At 43.8% G+C, this 21,799-nt stretch overlaps 1 protein-coding gene across 1 annotated transcript in view; it reads left to right on the top strand.

Annotated features, from left to right (window-relative positions):
- Positions 1-6,298: 6,298 nt before the first annotated feature.
- The window catches only part of KIF13B (kinesin family member 13B), a 118,523-nt gene continuing 103,022 nt past the window's right edge, over positions 6,299-21,799 (top strand). Inside the window, exons 1-2 of the mRNA XM_062489600.1 lie at positions 6,299-6,442; positions 16,979-17,072. Coding sequence (XP_062345584.1) covers positions 6,388-6,442; positions 16,979-17,072 — 149 coding nt within the window. The 5' untranslated portion in view covers positions 6,299-6,387. The remainder of the gene's footprint in view (positions 6,443-16,978; positions 17,073-21,799) is intronic.

Raw genomic sequence — 21,799 nt, 5'->3', positions numbered from 1 at the left:
GTTTTGGGAGCCACGGGAGGGGTGCCAGCATCCCTTTGCACTCCTGATTTCTTCACAAAGGAGCTGGTCCCAGGCATTCCAGATCCCAGGATTTCCAGATCCCAGGGAATCTGTGCCAGCAGGTAATGGATGTTCATTCTACAGGGGTTAGAACATCCCCGTGCCAGCTTTTCCTTTAAAATACGCAGGAAATAAGAACTAAACAGAAAGAGAACATTGCAATCAGAACTGATTTTTATTTTGCTCCACAGCCACCGGATGTCACTCTTGCATCTGGAGTCAGAGAGGAATTTTCTGTAGCTGATAAAATCCTATTTCATCAATAAATCCTGTGTCTCCCACTGGTGACAGCATCACCCCCACTTATCACAATTCCACAGGTTTCGACATCAAATCACCAGGTCATTAAATCTGGGGAGATCTGGAGCTGGCACTTTGGCCTGCGGTGCTATTTGCAAAACACATTGAATTATTTTTTATTATCATTGCTCTAAATGCAGATGGAAAATTTAGATCTGGATTTATACCGGGTGTCTGAGGGAAAGCGATGATGGTGGGGATAAGTGAAAAAGCCCAAAAAAGGTGGCTTTTGCAGGCGTCTCCTCTGCAGCAAGAACATGATTCAGCAGATGAAGCTGTAACACATTCCTGCCTTTGAAGTCAAGGCAGTTCAGGTCTCACTGACTGATCCTGTACCTCGGAATTAGGAGGAGATAAAGGCTGCAAACATTACACAACTCCCCAAATATGCATTCTTCAGAGCATTGGTGACTGCCTTGTGTTGGGAGGGTTTTGCTTCTCTGGGATAACAAACTGGTCTTCCAACACCTCAACCTGCTCTCCTGCTAAATTTTGTGTTTTTCAAGCTTTCTAGAGATTCTCCAGTTCCTCCAAGGGCAGAAAAATCTATTTTATTTTCACACAGATGGACTCCAATGTGGAATCTTTGCGGAAAGAACCACTCCAATAAAATGCAACATGACAGGTAAAACCAGTTGCTTTGGCACAGGCTGGGTTAGCAAACTGAGCAGTTGATAAGGATAATAAAAATTTTTAGTCAACAAGAGGAGAAAATTCTCATTAGGGGCCTCATTCTGCCAGCAGATAAATTGCTGTTATTACCTGGCCCCGTGTTGCTGCCAGAGGTAAAATTTGTGTTGAAATCCCACTATTAAAGCATAGCCATATGGAATTTCTCTTCCATAAACAGGGCATGGATGGGATTTTGGAGATATCAGAGCCAGGTTCCCTCTGGGTAATGTAAGAATAAGCATCACATCCTATAATGCCATAAAATTTATGGCCAGGACTTTGAACTTTGGAATGACTTTTAAAAAGTGGGAGATGTCTATAAAAAAGCTTGTTTGAGGCTTTATTCTGTTATATTTTGCTGCAAGAAGATGTCAAGGATTTCTTTATTCATCTGGGGATTCTGTTCACAGTAAGGGGGCAGGAGGTCACACACAAACACCTTTAAAAATCCATCTAATGATCAGTGTAATTCAGAGTTATGAACGGCCTTGGAAACAATAAATCCTTCAAATTTACGAAGTTCCTATTAAAATAATAAAGCATGGAAAGTGCTTTCCAAAAACGGAGGCGAACCTCCTGGACCTTCACGTTTGCACAATGTGATGCGTGAGAAATTTCAGCAATTCCTCTGTAAATAAATAAATAAATTTTTGTAACAAGCAGAATTTTGACACAACTGATTTGGAAAAACTGATTTGCTGTTTTATCCAGGTTTTTGGGGTTTTTTTAACCTATTCTTAATATTGGTTTTCCTTGGCACTTTCTTTCTTAATTAAGGTAGAAATAAAATCATAACAAACTTATCTCCATTTTTGCTCCTGCCTCCAAATTTCTACTTCATTTATACACTCATAACTTTAGGCTGAAAAGCAAAACAAACCAGAAGACAAAATCAGACGAAAACTTATCACCCCAGGAACCGGAAAGAAAAAAAAAAAATCTATGAAAAATCTACAATAGCAAGAGGTCTGATTTTCTAAATGCTTCACCACGTATTTTCTGCTGAGGATCTGATCACTGCAGGTGCTTAAGAGCTGCTGGATGCCCTGGATGCATCCCAGGACTGCCCCAGAGATGCTGACCTTTTTGAAAAAGTTCTGAGAGCTTCAAAGTTTGACTAAACCCTGGTAAAATCCCCTGGTTTGGTTTTCCAACGCCTGAATGATTTATGGGCACAAAGTAGGTACACAGCAAATCCATAATTAATGCCTCTCTTTTCGAAGCGCAGCCGAATAAATGGAAAAGTGGTTTTTAAACGTACTCGATTTGTTGCTTGTTGAGGTTTGGATGAACCGACGTCCAAAGGACTGTCATGTTTCCTGGCTTGTCCGGAGATAAAATTCTTTCTAGATGATCTGAGGGCTGAACTATTTGTACCTCTTTCAAGATAAAAGCAAACATTTCTTCCCTGGTGATAATTGCGCACCCCGGGCAAAGTCATCAACTTTAGTTCTTAAAAAAAAAAGAAAAAAAAAAAAGAAAAAAAAAGAAAAAAAAAAGAGAGAGAGAAGAGAGATGAGGGACCTGTTTTTTTGTTTTTGTTTTTTTTTTTTTTTTTCATCCTCTGCCCCAACCAGGTGGGCGCAGCAATCACCGTGGCTCCTCAACCTGATGAAAACAGTGTCGCATTCAGAAACTCGATAAATGAATGGGAGGGACAAGTAGTGCCTCCCCCACCCAAGGATGTTTTGTTAATTAAATTAGCATTTAAATAGCCGGAGCTAATCTAAGAAGTCAGCCCCTCATTACAGTAACTAGGAAGGGGGGAAAGAGCTGGAGACAATTCCCTACAAGATGGGGTTAAGTTGGCGTTTCACAAACTATTTGCCCGGCTTGTCCCTCCCAAGTGAAAGCTGCCACCCCCCCGCTCTTTCCTCCCAACATAATTAGCATGTTCCAGGACTGTGAATGGAAACAATATCCTCCCTCCAAGCTGTGCCCCTCCAGGGAGATGCTTCCCACAGACTGTGGTACCCTGAGCCAGGGAAAGGGCTTGTCAAGGAATTCACAGTGGGGCAATTACACCGAGGTAGCGCTTGTGCCAGCGCAAAGAGGAGCTGCATGGCTGTAATTCAGCGCTGCAAGCAAAAAGGGAAAGTCCAGAGGCAGGACATGAAGAGAGACTTGGGAATTTATTGCTCCCGAGCATCTTCCCAGAGCGCGTATCAACAGCATCAAAATTCAGATGGGTCTCTGGACTCTAAGGATGTCTCCGTCTTTGAAGAACTTCGCGGAAAGTAGCAGTGGTTATATGTAAATCTGGTTTCTCCTTGGTTATTAGAAGTGAAGGAAGGCTAAAAGAGTGATTTTTCAGATTTTAAAACTAATTCTTCATTCCGAGCAGAAAACTGGAGCAAAGTTTGAAAGGACTGTGTGATTGCACTTAAAACGCATCGGCACCTCTTTGGAACAGATAAAAAAAAGTGATGTGTGATCCTTCCCCTAAAAGATTTGCTGTTTAATTTTACCCTAACCAGTGATGACTGACACAGGAGAGGAGGTGCAGGAGGAAGGGCTGGCTTTGGGTGACCCCTGCCATCCCCAGGAGTGCGCTCATCTGCCCATGGGCTTCATCTCATTTCTCTAAATCAAATTCTAAGTGGCTCAGCCGGAGGTAAAAACCACTCAGCCCTCCAGCTCGTGGTGCTCATCTGGAAAGTGGGGATTAAATTTATCTCCACCGCCAAAGCACTTGGTTTCAGAAAACCTTGGTGCAGTTTTATCGAGGCCCCGGCTGGAAAATACCACAAGAAGTTCAAAGCCGGGTTTCATCCTGTAACTGGATCCTCAAGTTCACAAGTGCAAGGACCAACTGTGCAGGCTCAGACTGGGATGTCCCCTCTCCCAGGGAGCTGCAAAGACGATGCTTCCCCCTGCTGCACATAAAAACTCAGTTTTTGCTTCGAGCTTTCACAGCTCTGCTTACTCTGACCTGTTTTTTTTTGGGTTTTTTTTTTTTGTTTGTTTTTTTTTGTTTGTTTGTTTCTTTTTAACTTCAAGACGTCTTCCCAGCCCTCATGATCACTTGGGATGCTCTTAGGAACATGGACATTAATCCCAGTATGACTCAAATGCCAATTTAATATTCGTTTTCTCTCTGCTTTGACAAGATATTCTTAAGGTCAGACAGGCATGAAATGATAAATATTGAGTGCAGTTCTTCTGTGCAAAAACCGCCACCTGCCAAAATCTTATCTCAAACCCACTTGGAAATGTGTTGTTTATTTATTTCTATCACAAAATCTCGTTCAATATTGGAAAGCCAAAGGATTACAATTGTGAATTTGGGTTTTTTTTTTCTGTCCTTGCTGAAATCTGCATTTCAAAACAACATTGAGAGAATCCTTGTTTTGAACTAAAATAGCAGCTGCAAGGGTTCAAGGGTTTTCAACCATGACCATTTAAATGAGGTTTGAGGGGAGGTTTGCATCTTTGCATTATAGTTTCGTTCTCGGTCTTTGCAATACGTGGCTGTGGTTGAGCATTTGAGGGGTCCAGTGAGGATAAATTGTGATATTGTTCAGGCTGTGCCTGATTATTCCTGCTGAGGTTTTTACTGAGCCGCCTTTGCTGAGCAAATGACACTGGACCCTTCTCTGTGAAACCAGACCCAGACAGGACCTGGACCCACAGTCTGTACACTGGCTTATGGTTCATGATGGTTCTCTGGGATCCTTGGCACAGGAAAGATGTGTAGTTGTTGGAGTAAATCCAGAGGAGATCATGGAGCTTCTCCAAGGGCTGGAGCCCCTCTGCTCTGGAGCCAGGCTGGGAGAGCTGGGGGTGTTCACCTGGAGCAGAGAAGGATCCAGGGAGAGCTCAGAGCCCCTGGCAGGGCCTAAAGGGGCTCCAGGAGAGCTGGAGAGGGACTGGGGACAAGGGATGGAGGGACAGGACACAGGGAATGGCTTCCCACTGCCAGAGGGCAAGGATTGATGGGATATTGGGAAGGAATTGTTCCCTGGGAGGGTGGGGAGGCCCTAGCACAGGGTGCCCAGAGAAGCTGTGGCTGCCCCTGGAAGTGTCCAAGGCCAGCTTGGACAGGTCTTGGAGCAACCTGGGATAGTGGAAGAGGTCAGGGTTGGACCAAAATGAGCTTTTAATTTCCCCTCCAACCCAAACCATTCTGTGATTCTGTGATCTTTAATGTGATGTGACCTATGAAGTGGCTTCTATTGGACAGAAACCCCACAGAACACAGAGTAAATCCCAAGGTGAGGTGTTTAAGTTCAACTGGCGATGCTGTCGTCTGTTCAGCATGAAATACCTGATACTGAGATGTGATGGGCTTCGCTTGCAGCCACCCACGGGTGGAGTGGCAGGGTGTGGGGTGACCTTGAGCTCCCTCCACTCTATAAATGATAAATGCCATTTGGGCTGCACCGCCTCATGAGTCCCTCTATTCTGACGGACTCCACATCCAAGAATACGATCCTTGGGTCCCTTCGTTTCAATGTGGACACTGAGGGGCTGGAGTGTGTCCAGGGAAGGGAATGGAGCTGGGGAAGGGGCTGGAGCACCAGGAGAGGCTGAGGGAGCTGGGAAAGGGGCTCAGCCTGGAGAAAAGGAGGCTCAGGGGGGACCTTGTGGCTCTGCACAACTCCCTGACAGGAGGGGACAGCTGGATGGGAATTTGGGATCTGCTCCAGGGAGCAGGGACAGGAGGAGAGGAAATGGCCTCAGGCTGTGCCAGGTTGGTATTAGGAAGAATTTCTTCACATAAAAACTGGTGCCCAGAAAGTTCCACCTGATCATGAGGAAGAACTTTCCTGGGCAGTGACCAAGCACTGGGACAGGTTGACCAGAACAGGTCTGGAGTTTCCCTCACTGGAGATATCCCAGGACTTGGCTTGATGCAAATCCTGTGTCATGTGTTCTGGGATAACCCTGCTTGAGCAGAGGGGTTGGACCAGGTGATTCGCTGTAGCTACCTTTAAATTGACCTTAAACATTGGAAGGGTCTGCCCAGGGAGGTTTGGAGTCCCCATCCCTGGAGGAACACCTGGACACGGCACTCAGTTCTCTGGTCTAGTGACAAGGTAGTGATGGATCACAGGTTGGACTCGATGACCCCTGAGGTCTTTTCCACACTAATTAATTCCGTGATTTCAGCCAGCCTGCTTCGTTACCGCGCTGGGGCCAGCGGGAAGGACTACATCTCCCAGCGTGCACCGCGGCGGCCCGCAGGGGAGCTGGGGTGGTGTGACGCTTCGCGGTGCACCCTGGGAGTTGTAGTCCGACCGGCATTGGCCCGGTCCGGCACCTCCCTCGCCGGCGCTCCTCCCCGCTCCGGCTCTCCCTCGGCAGACGGAAGCCGGGCAGGGACGAGGGAGCCGGGAAGGTTGGAGCGGCAGGATGGGGGACTCCAAAGTGAAGGTGGCGGTGCGTGTCCGCCCCATGAACCGGCGAGGTGAGACTCCCCTTTCTTCCCCAGCATTCCCTTCCCCTGTCCTTCCCGGGAGCGGCGCGGACCGGGGGTGCCGGTCCTTGGGGACAGGTGTCCGTGGGGACAGGTGTGCCCCAGTGCGGGTGAATCGCTGCGCGTCCGCGTGTGCTTCATGATTTATCGGGAATAAACACACCCCGGATAGGCACGGGCGGGTGCGTGGCCGCAGCCGCTCTTTGCTCACCCGCCTCTCCCGATATCTCTTTTCCTAAACCTTCCTGGGTTTATGGCTTTATTTTGCCTCGCCTGTTCCCCCGGGGAAGAGCCCTCTCCACACCTCTTGCACCTGCTTTGCAGCCGGTTCCTGCTGGGAGAGCGCTTCCTTCTTCCCGCTTTGCGGCTTTGGGGGAAAATTCTTCTTTTCCTGCATTTTTCCTTGTGCTAATTCACCCCGCTGCTCTCCAGCCCTCGGTGCTCGAGTGGGACGCTGTTAACCAGATGACAGCGACATAAGGACAAAAAAACAGGCAAGAAAATACAGAAGAGGAATCGAGAATTGACAAGAATTTTTTGTTGTTGTTGTTTTTGGGTTGTTGTTGGCTTTTTTTTTTTTTTTTTTTCCCCCCCCCGACGAAACTTGCCTAAGGGTTATGTTAATCAGACCGTGGTCTGGGCAGCTGTTTAAATGTTTATTACTTGTCTTAATTAGAAAAACTTGCTCTGGTTGATGAGGAAGTGAATATGAAAAGGCAGCATCAGCCAAGGAATGGGAAGGTGAAGAAGGCAGAAATCCAAGAAAGTGTAGGGTTTTTTTTTTTTTTTTCATCCCACATTCTCACAGGAGCATGCCAATAGTTCTCTATAGGGAAAGGGAATCTAGTGAAGTCAGTTTAGTAGTTGAAGCAAAAAAAGGAGGGATTGGGGAAGCCCTTTATTGTCTACATGATCTGACATACAATGCCTTTTTAATGCCTTTCTATAAAAAAGAAAAAAGGGTTAAATTATTGAATACGGTGATTCTACGCCTGTAAAACATCAGCAGGGAAATGTTCACTGAGTTCACAAGAGCTCCAGAGCATGAGATGGAGTTGATGTCTTTACAGTCTGGTGCTTTAGGGAAATTGAGGATATTTTGACCAAAAGCTGCATTTTGTTCAACTTCAGGTGCCAGCTCTCAAAACTGAGGAGGATGCATCCTTATGGGGAATTGGTTGGAGGAGGTGGAGTGGCAGTGTGGAGGAGTTGGTGGGAGCTGGGAGAGGAGCTGGAAGGTGATGCCTGGTGTCTGTGACAGATTTGGGCTTTCCTCTTGCTCATGTCCCTTTCCTGACATAGCTCATTTCCTTGGCTGTGCCCCAGACATCTCCTGACTGTTTGGTGTTCCTCACCCCTGGGATTAGACAATAATTCAGGTTGGAATTGTTGGAATTATTGACCTCTGGAGCATGTCAGATGAGATGAGGTTGCACAGGGCCTCGATCTGTGAAGTTTGGAATCTCCCGGGGTGACTAATGCACCTCTCCCTCCCACATAAATCCTACATCTGATCAGCCCTGAGTTTGTCCACATGTCCCTTTCCAGCCAGGAACTGTGGGGAAGCAGTGGGGGAAGTAAAGGAATCTAGAGGAAGTCTAGATTGCTTCTCTTTCATAGAATATCCTGCGTTGGAAAGGACTCACAAGTCCAACTTCTGTTTGTTTTTTTGTTCTGTATAAACTTAAAAATGTCACAGAGAGGATGAGTCCTGTCAGGAGGCTCATCCAAGAGTGAGAGACATTTGGGTTTCAGTCCTTGATGTTCATCACTGAGAAGGGGGACCTGAACCCCCCACTCTTGGCAATTTGGTGCTAGTAAACATCCTGTTATTTGTGATTGATGCCTAAATCCATTTAAGTCTAGTCTAGAAGGTCCATGTCTTTTTCTCCCTCAAACAAAATGTTCTGGAAGTGTTGTTGTGGGTTGTTTTTTTGTTGTTGTTTTTTTTTTTTTTTTTTTGTTCCCCCCCAGTAGATTATTCGTCCTAGTCCAGATGTCTTGGTCAGGTCTAAACAACTGATACCTCCCTATGGCATTTCTGATACACCTTGAATTTATAGAAACAAACAGTGTATACCAAAGCTACCATTTTTCTTACCTATTTAATGTTAAATTTAAGCATTTGTGCAACTGATTTTCTGAAGAGACATCCGTTGTGTTATATGGCTTTTTTTTTTTTCTTAGCTTTGAGGCAAGAGGCAGCTTTCCTGGAAGCTCTTTCATACACATTTTGTTCTGAGCCGTATTTGTATGGAGTTCTGGGGGCTTTGGACCTGAAGCAAGTATTTGTTTTCTTCAGCATCACGAGTAATGTTCTTTCCTTCCCTCTGCACCAAAGGGCTTAACATTGCAAACCTGTCAGATGGCTGAGACTGTGGAAAGTTGAGCTTGGAAATATTCTTGGTGTTTACTTGTGGTGGTGGTGGTTGTCTTTGGTGTTTGAGTTATGAATTTCTTAAGGCAAGGGTTTATTAGGTTAATAGAAGTGGTGTGCTTAACTGTTAGGAGTTTTTACAGCCCATAAAAGTCTAATGGGTTCCTTGCCTGCATGTGGAAGGGATCTGTGTATCAAATAATTGGTTATTTATAGCACTCACATTTCAAGGTGTTTGGATTGAGGGTCCTGCTTCATTCTCACACAGAGTGGTAATCCATAAACTCAGTTTACAGCACTAATTTTCAGTGAGGGGAAGCATTTCTAATTGTACTGGGGTTTGGGGTGGTTTTTTTGCATCCAGGCTACTTTATTTTGGATCTTGCTTCAAATTAGACCTCAGTCCTACCAAGCCTGTATGGAAGCTCTGTTTTTATAAAAATGCTGCTGTGTCCACACATTTTCAGTGCCATGTCTGAAGTTGGAGGCTCTCCTGGGTGGAGAGGGAAGGTGTCTTTTTTTTTTTTTTCCCATCCCTTCTGCTTTGCAAACTGGGATCTCGATTAACAGGCTTTTATGAATTAAATAATTCAGTACTTTGTTAGATAGGGCTCTTGGTCTTTTATTTTCTTGGCTCTGTAACTCACTAAAGTATTTCCTAGTGCACTGTGTTATTCAGAAGGGGGTTTGATAACAATCAGGAAGTTCTTTTGCTGTTTTATTTAAGAGTTGCTGTGGATTTCCTTCTATGAATGTCATGTTTGACTTCTCTTAGCAGATATTCATCATATTTCAAGTAAATGCAAATCTCAAGCCATACCATGAAGCAAAGCAAATGACAGCTGAAGGCTTTTTAATTAAAATTTTTCTCACTGAACGCTTTGTTTTCAGGTGATGTTTGGATATACAGGCAGTACATAATATATAATTCATTGTGTTTCCTGGTGCTTTTGAATCAGTTCAGTGTCGTGTTAATTAATGCTGATAAAAGTTTTTCTGTTTTAAAAGAACATGATTTATACTCAAGGATGTGGCCCATGACACTTAAGCCAGTCCAAACTGCTACATCTCACTGGGGTCAATGCTTTTTGAACAAGAAAGGCAGGAAAGCAACTGCCTGTATTCTGGCAATGCTGCCAAATTAAACTGTTCCAGGATTGCAGTGTAAGACCTGCAGCTCCAGTTTAAATACCTGGATTACTTGTAAATACACATTCAGGTATCTGTTATGTTGATACATATATTTATCCAGACTATCAGTGTTCAAACAGGGATCTTCTCATACTTTGATGCTAAAGGTGCTGTTTCCAGCCCTTGTGAGGAAGGAATTTGCTTCTGTATCTGTACAAGCTTCTGATCACTGTGTCAGGTGGTAATTTTATTGTCCTCCTACTCTTCTTGGAGGAGGTTTCATTTCCACCTACTTGAAATGTTTTTGGGGTTTGAGGTGAGGAGGTGGTGCTTTTGTTTGTTTGTTTGTTTTCCCATGGAAATTACAACAGAGACAATTTATCTATAAATTGGAGTTTGTGCAAGCAGGTTTATGAGATTAATTACAGTATTGGAGGGTGTGAAATGGCATCTGCTTTATTCTGATGGCCGTGTGCAAGCCACAAAGCTTTTCTTCACCATTATCCTTCTCATGCACGAGTCCCTGGAGTTTGGAATATTTCCTGGTGATGGTTGATAAGCTATAAAATAGTGTTTGGGCTACGAGCAGGATTAACCTTGAAATAAGGTGCCATATGGGTAAAGGATGCAGAGTTAATGTTTCATCTTGTGAGGAAATTGTATTTTAAGAGTTCCTGAGGTGCTACAGCCTCAGTCCTCACAGCCAGAGACTCCCAGACATCCAAGGTGGATGCCACAAAGGAATTTTTGTGCTAATTGCACCTTCTGAGCTCCAAGTGCAGGGGGAGGTTCCCTTGCTGCTCTGGTTTCAGGTTGGCTGCTCCTGGAGATCAGATACACCTGGAATAGCTCTGCCTTGGCTTCTGGGTGCTTGGTGGCAGAGCAAACTCTTTCATTTTGTGCCTGTTAACTGCAGAGTGTTGAAATACCTTAAAGCTCACTGGAGTCCCCAGATTGATTCATTTACTCAGTCCCAGGAGCCCAGGGGTGTTTTCAGCAGCAGAGCTGGCTCTCAGCAAGGTCCATGTCCATATACATTAATTGCCTCCACTAAAGCTGTTTGGGAAGCTCTTTCCTTGCAGAAAATGAAGCAACAGAGGATAAAACATGTTTTTTTAACGTGTGGACAACATGGAATTAACGTGAGAGGGCAGCTTGCCTGTTCCATGTGCTCATGAGTTTGAGTTGACTTTCCTCTCATGAGCATCTTGTGCCCTTCCAGATGCACTTGTACATATTTAATGATCTTTAATTGCTGCAAACTGAATATTTCATGACTTACATTTGAGCAGTTCATATAACAAGAGAAGCTTGAGAGGTGCCTTCATGTTGGTAGCTGTAAAGTACAAGTGAAATTTCTGTGTTTTTGTCAGAATTTATTGCTGTGTCTTGCAATCAATTCCCTAAAAGTGCTTTTGCACTCTTTTTTTCCATATAAGCCCTCAGCAGTGTCATATAGATGGAAGTTATTTTCACATTCACTCATCTCAGTTAGTTTTGCCTTTATTTGTGTTGGCTCCTACGTAGCAAAGGGCAAAGAGAAAAGTCATTCTTGGGAAACAAATATTGGCAGGGAAACTTGAGGGCTTGTTGTCTTTGAACTGGCTTTCACATTTCTCTTTCAAATAAAAAAAAAAAGAGAGAAAACCCCAGACAACAGCCTCTTGGTTTTTTTTAGTTGATTTGTGTGATAAACAAGTATTTTAAGTTACTGTTTAAACATTTCTCAGTGTTTCTGCCATTTGCTTTTCCAGACCAAGAAAGGTATGAGAAACCAATTGTAATTTCTTATCCAATGCAACTTGACGGCTCAGAGCACAACATTCCAGGACTAACCTCCAAGGGAATGTTAATCTCCTGAAAATTTACTGGCAATTTAAAATATAGAATTTCTATCGTCTGTCTTCACAGGAGATTATTTGAGCTTTTGTATTTGGGGCCAGTTTTGGCTTATGAGCTTAGAAGAGGCACTTTAAACCTTTCACATTTTATTTGTTATACTTCAGCTGGCTTTTCCAGTTTTTGTGAAGCTCTACAAGAACAGTTGTTCTGGTTCCAAGTGTCTCTATAGAGCTTGAGGCCCATCTCCAAATGGTCCTGAGGTGTCACTGAAGGTACAGCTGCCTGAAATCTGGTACTGGGACCAGGAGGAATCTGAGACAACTTTTATTTGACCTGTCTTATATAACACCAGGTTCTCTTTTAGTGGTAGTCAGGATCAAATGCTATTTGAAAGAGCTGGAAAATTGTCAGCCTTCATAATACTGATTTCTTAAATAGAGATCTAATGGAAAATCTTAATATGGAAATCAAAGCTCTTGGTTAATTGGAAAGTGCTTTCCCTTAATTCATAGAATCATGGAATGGTTTGGGTTGCAAAGGAACTTAAAGTTCGTCCAGTTCCACCTATGCCAGGCTGCTCCAAGTCCCATCCAAGCTGGCCTTGGACACTTCCAGGGATCCAGGGGCAGCCACAGCTTCTCTGGGCACCCTGTGCCAGGGCCTCACCACTCTCACAGTGTGAGGAATTCCTTCCCAATATCCCATCCATCCCTGCCCTCTGGCAGTGGGAAGCCATTCCCTGTGTCCTGTCCCTCCATGCCTTGTCCCCAGTCCCTCTCCAGCTCTCCTGGAGCCCCTTTAGGCTCTGCTGCTGTCTCATAGAATGTGAAAAAATAGGGAATGAAAAGTGGAAAATATGGAGGGTCACATAATTTGTGACAGATCTTTCATCTCCCCTGGCTGCTGTACTAAAAGCTCTTGCTATGCCATGACCCCCCCAACCATGAGTTTAAAACCTTGCATACCCCTTTACTGTACCATTGTTCATTTTAAGATTATTTCAAACTGCCCTGCAGAAGCCATCTCTTAGGATCATTTTGTTTGGGTCTGAAATGCAATGACCTGAAGTGGGATGGTTTTTAGGGTGGTGGCTGAGGAAGCTTGCAGTGTCCCCACTTGGCAGTTCAGGTTCTTGTTGTGCTACCCTGTAGAGTTGGGTACAACATTATCCAGCCTCTGTTGTCAGTAGTTGCAGCCAGTCCATGAAAACAGTTCCCTGCCTGATCCATAAGCAAAGACAAACATTTCCCAGAGGTGAAAACACCCAATGTTTTCCAAAATACCTCGCTCCCCTTCCTCCAGGATTCACACACGCTCCTTGTCTCTGCCCCAAACCTGACTAGTACAATTTCAAGTGGCACCTTTGCCAGTATTTCCTAACTCTGTTGTGGAAAATCTGCTGTGGTGAGTTTATGATTACCAGACACGTGACTGCTGTTCCAGAGGGATTGGAAATTCTTACCAGTGGTGGCTAAGAAAAAGCCCAGTGCCTGCTGGATCCACTGGGTTTTCTTTTCCAGCTCTCTTGCTTGCTGACTTTTTCACCCTGTTTGAAACTCACTGAATTTATCAGTTAAATAACCCCAAAGCATTTATGGGGAGTGAATTATTTTTACAACACCCACAATGCTTTTATCAAAAGTAGTAATTTGGGATTTACACAAGTGTGGTTTCAGCCATGATCTACACTGAACCCCAGTTTTAGAAAAGTCTTGTGAGGAGTTGAAAATTCAAGGGAAAGGGGAAGGACAGTGGTTTCATCCAACCCCTATCTTCCAGTTTCACAAGTAGAATAAAAGCTCAGCCGAGGAACTCACTGTGAGCAGCTTGGACACAACACTTAACAATTATTCTTACACTTAGCCCAGCTTTGCTTAACACTTTTACAGCTGTGAAATGTAAATGTGAAGAAGTGACTCAGATATTATTACCCTTTTATTATGGATGTCACAGCTCTCTTATTTTGAAGTTGTGAAAGAGGTTTTCATTCTCTACAATAAATGGTTCTTGAGGTTGAGAGTTGGAGCTTTAATTCTTCAAAGAAGAATTAGCTGATTAGTTTCTTGATTTGATGAAGTAAATGAGTAGTTGATTGTGTTTGCTTGGTAATGACTGAAAGTAGAAGCAGGTTAGTAATAATAGTAGGTGAGATTTTCTTTTTGCTTGAGGTGCAAAATCTGGGATAAATCTCCGAAGCTTGATAGTGAGCTGCTTCTGTCATCTTTTATTGTCATCTTTTCATCTTTAATTTCTGAATTTCATGCTACCTGAAAAAAACACACCTGAATAGTTGAAGAAAACAATACCAAACTTTGACAAGTGAGTCCTTACTACAGGATGAATTAACTGGGCTGTTTGGATCTTATCTTGGTGCATCCCAATTTTGCTTGTTGTTCAGGAGCAGCAAGTACCCAGCTCACCTGGGAGACCTGAAACTAGTAAAAGTAAGGGTGGAGTCCTTGTGTGATCATATCCAAAAGAGCAGGCAGATAATTTGACTGTAAGGCCAGCCTGCTTTAATGATATTAAAAACTTAATGAGGTGGAAATGATGATAAGTTTCAGTAGTGGTTAATGTAAGATTCATCTCTCAGTGTACCAGAAGCATTAAAGAAAGAATTCAGAAACCTGCCAAAGAATGTAATGAGAGCCAGAATTTTAAGACAGTGAATGATGTGCTGTTTAAACAGAATTTAAACTGTTTCTTCAGCTGAGAGTTTCCATGTAAGCCTTTGGTCAGGGTAACTGGGATAAGCAACCTTAAGGCTGACTGGATCCAGACCCAGCTTAGGGGCTCAATAAAACTCTTTCTTAGGGGTTGTTTCATGTGACACTGTGAACTGGTGGAGCAGTTCCTCTCTGCTGGGACAAGATCTCTCCCAGCTCCTCTCTTCTCTCTGCACAGCTCTCCCCACCTGTTTGTATGGCCAAACTTCCAGTGGGCTGATGGAGCTTTCCATAGGGTCTGGATACATCCATTTTCCATGCTGGGTAGTTTCCTGCTGCTGGAGTAACTTGAGATGACTTACGGAAGATCTGCTGAGCAGCAGAAGGTGAGCAACAGGCACAGGAGGGAAGGATTGGAACCTCTCTGTTTGGAAATAGCTGCTAGTTTGGCTCATCACATCTTCCAAAACCCTGCAGCACACCAAGGTGAAGGCTACAACATTACCTGTGTGAGGGTGATGATCAAACAAGGCGTGTTGCACAGGACAAATTGGCTTTGAACTTTTATTTTCTTGTGAGGACATTTGACTTCAAGGAAGTCTCTTATCCTGCCTGTGTGCTTTCTTAAGGGCATTTCACTGAGAGATTTAATGAACCCTGGTAAGATGGAGTTCACTGGGCAGTCATGGATGCAAAACCTGCCGTGGGTGTTCTCTCTCAAGAGCTGCATTCAAAAACGTGGCAGAAACCATGCTGCTTGCAGACCTTATGCTTTGCATGAGGCGGGTAAAGCCCTTCCTCAGGAGCTGGGAAAAGCAGGTCACTGCAATACAGGGTGTTAATCACTAACCAGCCAGACCAAGATAAAGTGCCTTGTCGGATATGGGACGTACGAAGAACATGGTTTCATCTGAGCAAGCATGTGTTGCATATTAATGGTAGGTAAATTGGCTTTCAGGGTGTGGGGGGAAAATTAAAATAAACACTGGCTTCTGGAACTCGTCTGGCTCTTCCTACTGCAGAAGCACAGTGTAATAACAGAGGAGCACTTTTGCTCAGGAGAAATTCAGTTTCTTGTGACTGCCTGCTTTCGGTTTGTTTGCGGCATGTCAGGTGGTAAAAGGCTGTAACATTTCTTTCCAAAAATTTTTATGGAAGAAGCCTCTCTTATTGTGTCACTTATCAGGAGAGAGAAGCCTGCAAGATGCTGTGCAATTAGATCTGTGGTCTCTGCCTGAGAGATTTCCAGACTGAGTTTATAAGGTGCTGTGAGGTGAAAGAGCAGGTACAGGTGACTGAGGAGGAAAGAGCAGAGATGAAGGAGGATGAGGATTATAATTAACATGATTAGACAGGAGCGTATTCGGGTGATTCAGCTGAGGTGCTGAACCCTGTGTGGAGGTTATTCGGCATAGCCCCTCGTCATCCTGGCGTGGGAGGGTGTGAAGAGAATCATGGCCATTGGAATCAGCACTAGGGAGCCCTTTCCAGGGCCAGTGTCACTGTACAGGGACATGTTTGTGTCCTGCCCCACGTCCTATAACAGTGACTGGGTGTGAAGAGTGTCATGGCCATTGGAATCAGCACTAGGGAGCCCTTTCCAGGGCCAGTGTCACTGTACAGGGACATGTTTGTGTCCAGCCCCACATCCTGTAACAGTGACTGGATGTGAAGAGTGTGTCACGGCCACTGGAATCAGCACTTGGGAGCCCTTTCCAGGGCCAGTGCACCATGTAGGGACATGTTTGTGTCCAGCCCCACGTCCTACAGCAGTGATTTTGTGTGCAGGCTGTGTGCTTTATCCCATACCTAACTCTGTTTGTCACTGGGTGGATACTTTGGGCTGCTGTCAGTGTTATCTGAAGCTTTTATTTTGCTTTCCCCGCCTCTACGGCCGAGAATTCTCATACACTCCAAATATCCTCATTACTCATAGACCACATCCCCTTGCTGAGCGTCACTTGGGAAGGAGAGCTGGACTTGCTGGGAGCCTGTGGGGGAAGGACAAGCCTTTTTCTACATGCTTGCACCTAAATTATTTTTGATGGGACATGAATTTCTGGGAGCAGGTGCCCCAGGACTGACAGCTGGCACCATATCACAGCAGTGGCCAGGGAAAATGTGCTGCAGATGGCAGGGGCAGCTTTCCCCAGGAGCCTGTGAGGCATTGAGGGAGAGCTCAATAAGAAGAGCTGTCAAAGTGGTACCAAGCCTAAATGGTTCTTTTCCCCCAGAAGAAATTTCATACTGCCCTTGTATATGCTGATTGTCCTTCAGTGAAACCCAAATGCTTTTTCTTGCTTTGAAAAGAGTGCTTGCTTTAAAGCTGGACAGGATCCATCCCATCAGAATATCCCTAGAAGTGGAATTTGGCAAAAGTCCTGTTTCTATTCTCTGGCTGATGGGTGGCTGTCAGACTGCATGAATAAATTTGGTGTCTGGAGGAAGTAATGGTGTATATAATCCCAGTGCTTTAGGAGCAGCACTTGACACTCTCTCATTTCTTTATAGAGCTTGATCTGCATACAAAATGTGTGGTGGATGTGGATGCAAACAAGGTTATTCTTCACCCCGTAAACACCAACCTTTCAAAAGGAGATGCCAGGTAAGATTTTTTGAATTGGGAAGGTCAGGTTGCATAAATTAAATGTGAGTCTAACAGCTAGGAAATGTAGGCCTTGACAGAAGGCTTTTAGTTAAAAAAATTATATATATTCTTTCTGCAGTGTAGTTGCCATCATTCATAAAATAAGGCTGATTTTTATCACGCTGGGAAGCTGCTTTGAAAACCTTGTGCATTTTCTTCCTGCACCCAAGAATGTGTTAGTGGTTAATGAGTCCGTGACCATTCATTTTTTTTTTCATGTGCTGCTATGGGACAGGAGAAATGTAAATCTGCAAAACAATTTGAGCGGAGCACAGTTTGTAATTTTAGAATGAAATTAATTTTCACAGTTGTTTTCTTGGGTCATGGTGTAAGAAGGTGAAAGGGAGCATTATGGAGAGATGTAGCTCTAGGAGTTTCTTGACAGTGGGGAATTCCATGCATCAAAAATCCGTGGAGAAGTGGCTGAGGGTAGGGACCAGTTTGTGTCGGAACTGGCATTAATCTGTTAAATTACTGTGAAACTGAAAAGTCATGTAGTAAGGGATAGAGTTAAGCTTGTGACTGTTTAATTTACTGCTTGATGCAAGGGGAGGAAATGAAAAAATACATGCATGAAACAAAATAATGGTGCAGGAAAAGGCAAAACCTGTTGCTGAGTGTCTGCAGTCATTCATCCATTTTCTGGGGGGGAAAGGGAAGAGGTCTTAAGGGTTACAGGCAAAAAAATTCAGTTAAACACAGAGAAAGGCTTTGTTTAAATTTTCATGTGATGCTGAGCTGTGTATCAGGGGTCAGCATTCATTAACTGATCTCTGATAATTTCAACTCCTCAAACCCAAGTGGTAGTAAATGGACAAGCAAAGAGATCATCAGGTGCAATATCTACCTTGCATTGTCAATAGCTGAAAGATTTATTATAGATGATGGGACTGGAGCTTTAATAAGTTACTTAAAACCAAAGAGGCTGTGTATGGGGGGGTGTTTTTGTTTGCATCAATATCTTCCTCCTCCAGGAACATGTGCGTTGTTCAGCTGCCAAAACCCTGGGTTGATTTGAGCCTCTAAAAATGGCAGGAAATTGAGATTCTCAGAAGCCAAGTCAGCCACAGCTGGATTAAAAGCGTTACTCTTAGTTTCTCTAAAACATGGCAATGAAATGCCTGGTTTATAGTCCCTAATATGTGTTCAAAAATGTTCATGGGCTAGCCACACATCATGCAAATCGTGTCCCTTGGCAGGGAGGGCTGGCTTGGCAGTGGCTTGAGGTCCCACACAAGTTGGTGAGCTCAGTGTGAGAATCCAGAGCCAGAGCAAAGAATGCTTCATTTGCATCCTCACAAATGGCAATTGCTAATCTAAGCAGGAAGCATAGGAAATTTATATGGGCTGGTTTAACAGTAGAGGGGAAAGTGGAGGCCCATTAACTGCCCTGTGAGTTTGCCTGCACATGGTGAGACAACAGATGCCAAAAACACAAGCTGGAGAGGTGAGGGTATGGAGCAGGGTCCTTTTGGAACAGGTTACACCCTTGAGAGGTTGCTGCTGAATTGTCTTGGCTTCTGCAGCTCCTTTAGAGGAATCTTAAATATCAGCTCAAGGAAAAGGTTAGATGTAGTTGCAGGTTTTCCGAGTCTGGGGCTTAATTTATGCTCAGGTTCTGCTTCTGTTTCCAAATCCACCATCAGCTCCTTTGCCTTCTGTTACAAAATTAATTCCTTTGGATTTCATAGTTTTCTGGTGTCTCAAGTGAGCTGAAGGAATTCTGGCAAACCTTTTAACTGAACAGGGAAAAGAGAAGTAATTAATATTGTAAATACACAAGTTTAGCTGCTTGCAAAGCAGGGCAAGTTTGAAAACCTCCAGAGCTTTGCTGCATTTCTCATTGAGATGCCAGGATCAATTCAGGAACGGGGAAAAGAATTTTAGAAAGAGAACTCTGTGCTGTCACATCCCCACTTGTCATGACTCAGCCTTGCTCTCACAGGGAGTGACATTTGGAAAAGCAACCCATGACTTCTGCATTTAAGCTTTTTTTTTTTTTTTTTCCCCCCACTTCCATCCTCTCTGGGAGAAACCACGCCTGAGAAACGGGAAGAAGCAAATAAATCCCTCAACTTGAGGTGTGTGGGACGTGACTTGCAAATTGTGTCAGTATAATTGCCACTGAGGTGTTCTCAGGTCTTCAGAAAAGTGTCTGTAGCTGTTTCAAATTTGGCATTAAAAATTAAGGAATGTTTTGAAAATCCGGGTGATAACTGATAGACCTCACTTTTTTTTTGCATCTACAAAGTGAATATATTATTTATGCATTTCTCTAGAGACTTGAGGATTAATAAGTACATGTAAAACACTTGCTCTTTATAAGATGTCTCTCTTCATATGGCTGAAAAAAAAAAATCTGGTATTCTCCTGTTATTCCTTAATCAAGAAGTGACCTTTTCTGAGCTGGAGACAGCCAGCTGTTATTTTATTGAGCAATCCTTAATGTTGTTCTGCAGGTTTCAGTAACTTGATCACGTACAAAAGATCAATTTTAAAATCCATGGGATGACCTCCAGGCTGGGCAGGCTTTGCTATTAACCTTGGGGTGTTGGGGAGCTGGCTTTGGTTGGGTGGTGGTTTCTTGTATTAAAATGACACTGTGTGGAAGTGCTCACCCTTTAGTTGCCTTCACAAAATTAATTGCGACAGATCTTTGAGTTCTGTCACAAAATTTCCCCAGATGACCTCTGTAAATCAGAAGCTCCCCTCAAGGATGTGTGCAGCTCCAGGGATTCTCTGTGGATGGATAATATCATTAGCATGACTTGTCCCCTCTTTTGTTTGCCTTCCTGAGCTGTCTGCTCCCTCTGCTCTCCCCATTCCAAAGGTCAAGGCTGGAGTTGCTTTATCAGCTCGGGATTTACTCTGTGCTGCAAAGATTACTCACAGCATTCTTACTCGGTGGCTGGGGCTTGGAAGAGGGTGTGAACTCATTGTGATGGAAGTGAATAGATAAGTCCCGGGCAACAATTGGAATGTTTATGGGAATTAATTTTTTGGAAAAGCTCCAAATTGACTCTAATTACTCCAGGTTCCTTTGTAGCCTTTTTTTTTTTAAATTTTAACTATTATTTTGCCCGTGGTGTAATTTTACATCTGCTATACAAGACCTATTAAAAAGATAGATTTATTTATTTCTTTTTTTTTACGGGTCAGACATAGGAGGTTTATTCTTTCTTGCAGCCATGACTGAATTGATGTGTAACTCATAGGAGCTCAGAGATCAGTGGTGTATCAGTCTGGCACAACCCTGTGAATCAGCCCTGGGATTTGTGAAAGCAAAGCATTCATTAAATCTGCCCAGCAAACCACCTGTGAGCCTTTTTATTAAGAGAAGATGCTTAAAAATGAAACAAGTGCTGACTTCACTGTACTTTTGTTGCAGTTCGTGGTTTCTAGCTGCTTTCTCACTTATTTTGCAGAACAGAGAGATTCCAAAGACTGACACAGGGTAAAAACTCTTCCAAGGAATGAGTGTAGCTAACTGGAGCTGACAAGTGTGTTAAACCAGGCTAGGTTTTTCCTCTTCAGCTATTGTAATGTCTTTATAATTAGTGCTTTGTAGTAGGTAATTCGGTAATTGAGGATCTTTATAAAGATTTGCTTTTGAGGTATCTATTTCTGGATTTAAACCAGTTTATTTTTCTATACCCACACAGACAGGATTTTTTTTGCTTATCAAGTCGTGGTGCTTAAACTCCGTTTGGTTGTTTTTCAGGAGTTCTGGAAATTGAGAAGGAGTCTGTTATCTTAGGCTTGAGGATTTTTGTAGCCTTGCAGCAGCTGAGCTCAGTGATCTCTGCTTTAATGAGGAACTGGGTGAAACCCAAGTATATTTTACATAGGAAAAAATATTTTTAGAGGATTCTTCTTTCATTCCAATTCTCATTTTCTTTCTGAACCATACAACAGTCCTGAAAAAGGTGGTGAAGAGATGGGGCTTGGAGCAACCTGGGATGGTGGAAAATGGCAGGGGGTTGGAATGGGGTGAGCTTTAAAGTCCTTCCCACCCAAACTGACTCAAGTGGGTAATAAATTGCTGATTTCAGGTGGATAATGAACTTCAGGCAGCAGTTGGGTTAAAATGAACAGCCCGGTGTGTTCAAACTTTCCTGAGTTTTTCTTTGGACTGAAGTTCCTTTCTTCTTTTAATCCTTTTGAAGAAATGAAAACTAAGGCCAATTCAGACAGAATCCTGGCAGAGATTTAGATATTAATAAAACACTCCCAGAAAACAAGAATTAGTCTCTCAAGGACTAAGCAATGTTAGCTCACTCTTTTTGAAGGGTTGAGCTCAAAAGTGGAGGCATGGTAACAAACACACGTGACTCCGAATTTTAAAAACAAACAGATTGGTTAGTAAAAAACTGGAATGGGGTGTTCTTGCAAGCCCACACAAGCTCTGTTAGCCATGAATCCCGTGCTGTGGAGGCAGGAGCATGTGGGGAGGCAGGATAAGCTCCTGCTTGGCACAGCCCGAGCAGTTACACAATGTTGGGTCTGGCCAGAGCAAGGTGAAGCCGCCTTTCACCTGCCTGGGGTGTGTGGGTGACTCCTTAGTGTGACTCCAGAACTCCCCTTAAAGCTGCTAAAAGCTGGAAATAAGTCGTGACTTGGCAGCCCTTGCTGTGGAGAGTGTCAGAGAGCTCACGCTCCCTCGATCAGAATGGGAAGTGCTAATT

Source organism: Cinclus cinclus, chromosome 3, assembly GCF_963662255.1.
Source record: "Cinclus cinclus chromosome 3, bCinCin1.1, whole genome shotgun sequence".
Classification (NCBI taxonomy): Eukaryota; Metazoa; Chordata; class Aves; order Passeriformes; family Cinclidae; genus Cinclus; species Cinclus cinclus.
Note: the sequence above shows the minus strand (reverse complement) of the source record. Positions and strands in the feature narration are given on the sequence as shown.